The sequence below is a fragment of the Engraulis encrasicolus genome, chromosome 13 (genome assembly GCF_034702125.1).
Source record: "Engraulis encrasicolus isolate BLACKSEA-1 chromosome 13, IST_EnEncr_1.0, whole genome shotgun sequence".
In the NCBI taxonomy this organism is placed as follows: Eukaryota; Metazoa; Chordata; class Actinopteri; order Clupeiformes; family Engraulidae; genus Engraulis; species Engraulis encrasicolus.
The window spans coordinates 11,834,407-11,836,906 of NC_085869.1; the positions used below are offsets into that span (position 1 = coordinate 11,834,407).

Sequence of the window (2,500 nt, forward strand, 5' to 3'; positions counted from 1 at the left end):
ATCCATGTAGCCGTTAAAGGCTATTGAATACAGACCCCATGCGGCGCGACCGGAGAGTGGTGAGCATGTTTGCACAGTCTCCACTTCACTCCACTCAACACTTCAGTTTTTTAGCAACACCGTTTTGAGGAGGGTTTTTTTTTTGCGCTCAACTTTTTTGTTTACAAAGTACCTCCAGAGAGTAAAGAAGAGAAGGAGGAGGAGGAGGAGGAGGAGGAGGAGGAGGAGGAGGAGGAGGAGGTTGCTAAGGGATGAGGAGGAGGATGAGGAGGTTGCTAAGGGATGCTTAGGGGCTTTCAGTCAAAACAAGCCCAAACAAACACCCCATCAACAGGAACAGCTGAGCACTCACTCAAATCAACCCAACTCATCTACACCGTAAAAAAAATGCAGCGTTGATTCAACACTAAGAGAGTCGTTTTAACATCTCCCAGAGTGTATTTGGTCCCAGAGTACTCTCTAAGTGTTGAATTAACATTCTTTGTATTTTTTTTTCACTGTGTACACTCAAAGACCACTTCATCTCACCCTCAACCACTATTTGCATGTTTGTTTTCATGTGTTGAAGGTTTGTCTTCTTGTCAGTCCGTGAAGAGGAGAATGGACGGGAGACAGAAGTGTGTGGTGTGGTGGAGTGTAGGAAAATTGCACAATGGTCATTTAACACCTACAGGGTAAGAGAGTTAAAATTCAACACTTTTCTAGCTGATGCAACTCTCTAAGTGGTGATAACAGGGGGCAATGGGACATTGTGTTGGAGTGTAGGAATATTGCAGAGTGACCATTCTACACCTAAGAGAGTTAAATTCAACACTCTTCTACTTGGTGCAACTCATTCAACTGACTGCACTGAGTGTACTGCAAAAGAAGAAAGGAGACAGAAGACAAGGAAAAAAACATGGAAGAGGAGGCGAAAGGAGGAGAATAAACATCAACGTACCAAGTTCTTGTTGCCATTCTTGCTGAGGGGCCCTCGGAACACTCCCTTGATGTTGCGAAAGTGTCCGTTGCTGAGGTGCGTGGAGCTGATGACGATGTAGTAACACGCCATGAGTGTTCCGTTGTGTCGTCCATGCACGACCGCGGGGTGATGGGGGGCCGACGAAACGACAAGCTTGCTGATGGAGAGAAGTCCGAGTAGATTTTATAATTAAAAAAAAAAAAAAAGAAAAGTCCAAGTTTGACACAAAAGCTTTGTGTGTCTAAGAGCAAAACACTCTTACCCAGAGACTCACACACACACACACACACACTCAGAGTTGGAGATACAGTCACTCTGATGGGAGGCCGACGAGACGACAAGCTTGCTGATGGAGAGGGGTCCGTGTAGATTTTATCATAATAATATAAAGAAAAAAGACACAGTCCAAGTTTGACGCAAAAGCTTAGTGTTGTCAGAGAGCAAAACAGTCCTACCCAGACACTCACACACTCAGAGTTGGAGATACAGTCACTCTGATATGCACAGAGTTGAAAAGTCCTTGGCTTTGCTTTTTTCTGTATCTACTTTGTGCTCTCTTCTCCTCCTCCTCCTTCTTCTTCTTCTCCTTCTCCTTCTGCTTCTCCTTTTTCTTCTTTTCTGGGCTTTTTCAGATCAAAGGCGGCGTCTCACTTCCCCAGTTGACTAATGGAGAGTGTGGGGGTAAAAAGAGAGAGGAGAGGGGGAAATCGAGATCGCTTCTCTTCCCTCCTCTCAGCGTGAAAAGAGACTCCTTCCGCTGCATGTAGCGAAGCGATGCTCACAGGCTGAACCAGCATGCACATGTACCCACGCACAAAAAAACACAAACAAACAAACAAACAAACAAGAATGCGGAAACACGTACACGTCGTACAGTACAGTTAGGCTACACATGCACGCAAAAACTCACACTCACGGAATAAGTGTCTCTGAGTTCCTTGCAGTTCTCTTGTTGTTTTGGTATTTTTGTTGTGTTTTTTCTTTACCAGGGAAAGGTTTTTTTTTCCCTTTTCCTTTTCTTTGTGTCTTGTTATCCTTCTCCACCTCCCACTTCCAAAGAACACAATATTCTCTCTTTTCCTCAGCTTCCAGTAGCAGTAGGCAGGAAGAGAGGCAGCTGATGAGGGTGTGCACACTCACTTTTCCTCCCTCTCCATCACACACTCTTTCTCTCTTTCTTCTTGTTCTCTTTGTCCTATTCCTCTGTGCTTCCTTCCTCCTGTAACCCAAGTCCTCTTCCTCCTCTTCCTCCTCTGTCAGCTGGTCGCGACTCGACTTGCACCTCAAAGCGCTCTTGTCTGTCGCCCCTTGTATTTCTCTCTCTCCCTCTTGCTCTCTGCCTCTTCCTCTTTTCTTTGTGCTTGCTGCGTCCCTCGGTTCTCCCGCTGCGCTGCTGCGCTCTGCTGTGCTGTGCTGTGCTGTCGGTGGCAGGCAGGCAGGCAGCTTCTGCTCTGCTCTGTGCTGCTCTGCGCTGCGCTGCTATGTCGCGGCGTGGAAGAGTGGAGAGCCGGAGCCGGAGTCACTGGAACAGGGAGCCGG

The 2,500-nt window shown here is 47.0% G+C and overlaps 1 protein-coding gene across 1 annotated transcript in view; it reads right to left on the reverse strand.

Moving 5' to 3' along the window:
• znf804a (zinc finger protein 804A) overlaps positions 1-1,051 on the reverse strand; it is a 126,041-nt gene extending 124,990 nt beyond the window's left edge. Inside the window, exon 1 of the mRNA XM_063212846.1 lies at positions 941-1,051. Within this exon, the coding sequence (XP_063068916.1) occupies positions 941-1,051 (111 nt within the window). The remainder of the gene's footprint in view (positions 1-940) is intronic.
• Positions 1,052-2,500: the final 1,449 nt, after the last annotated feature.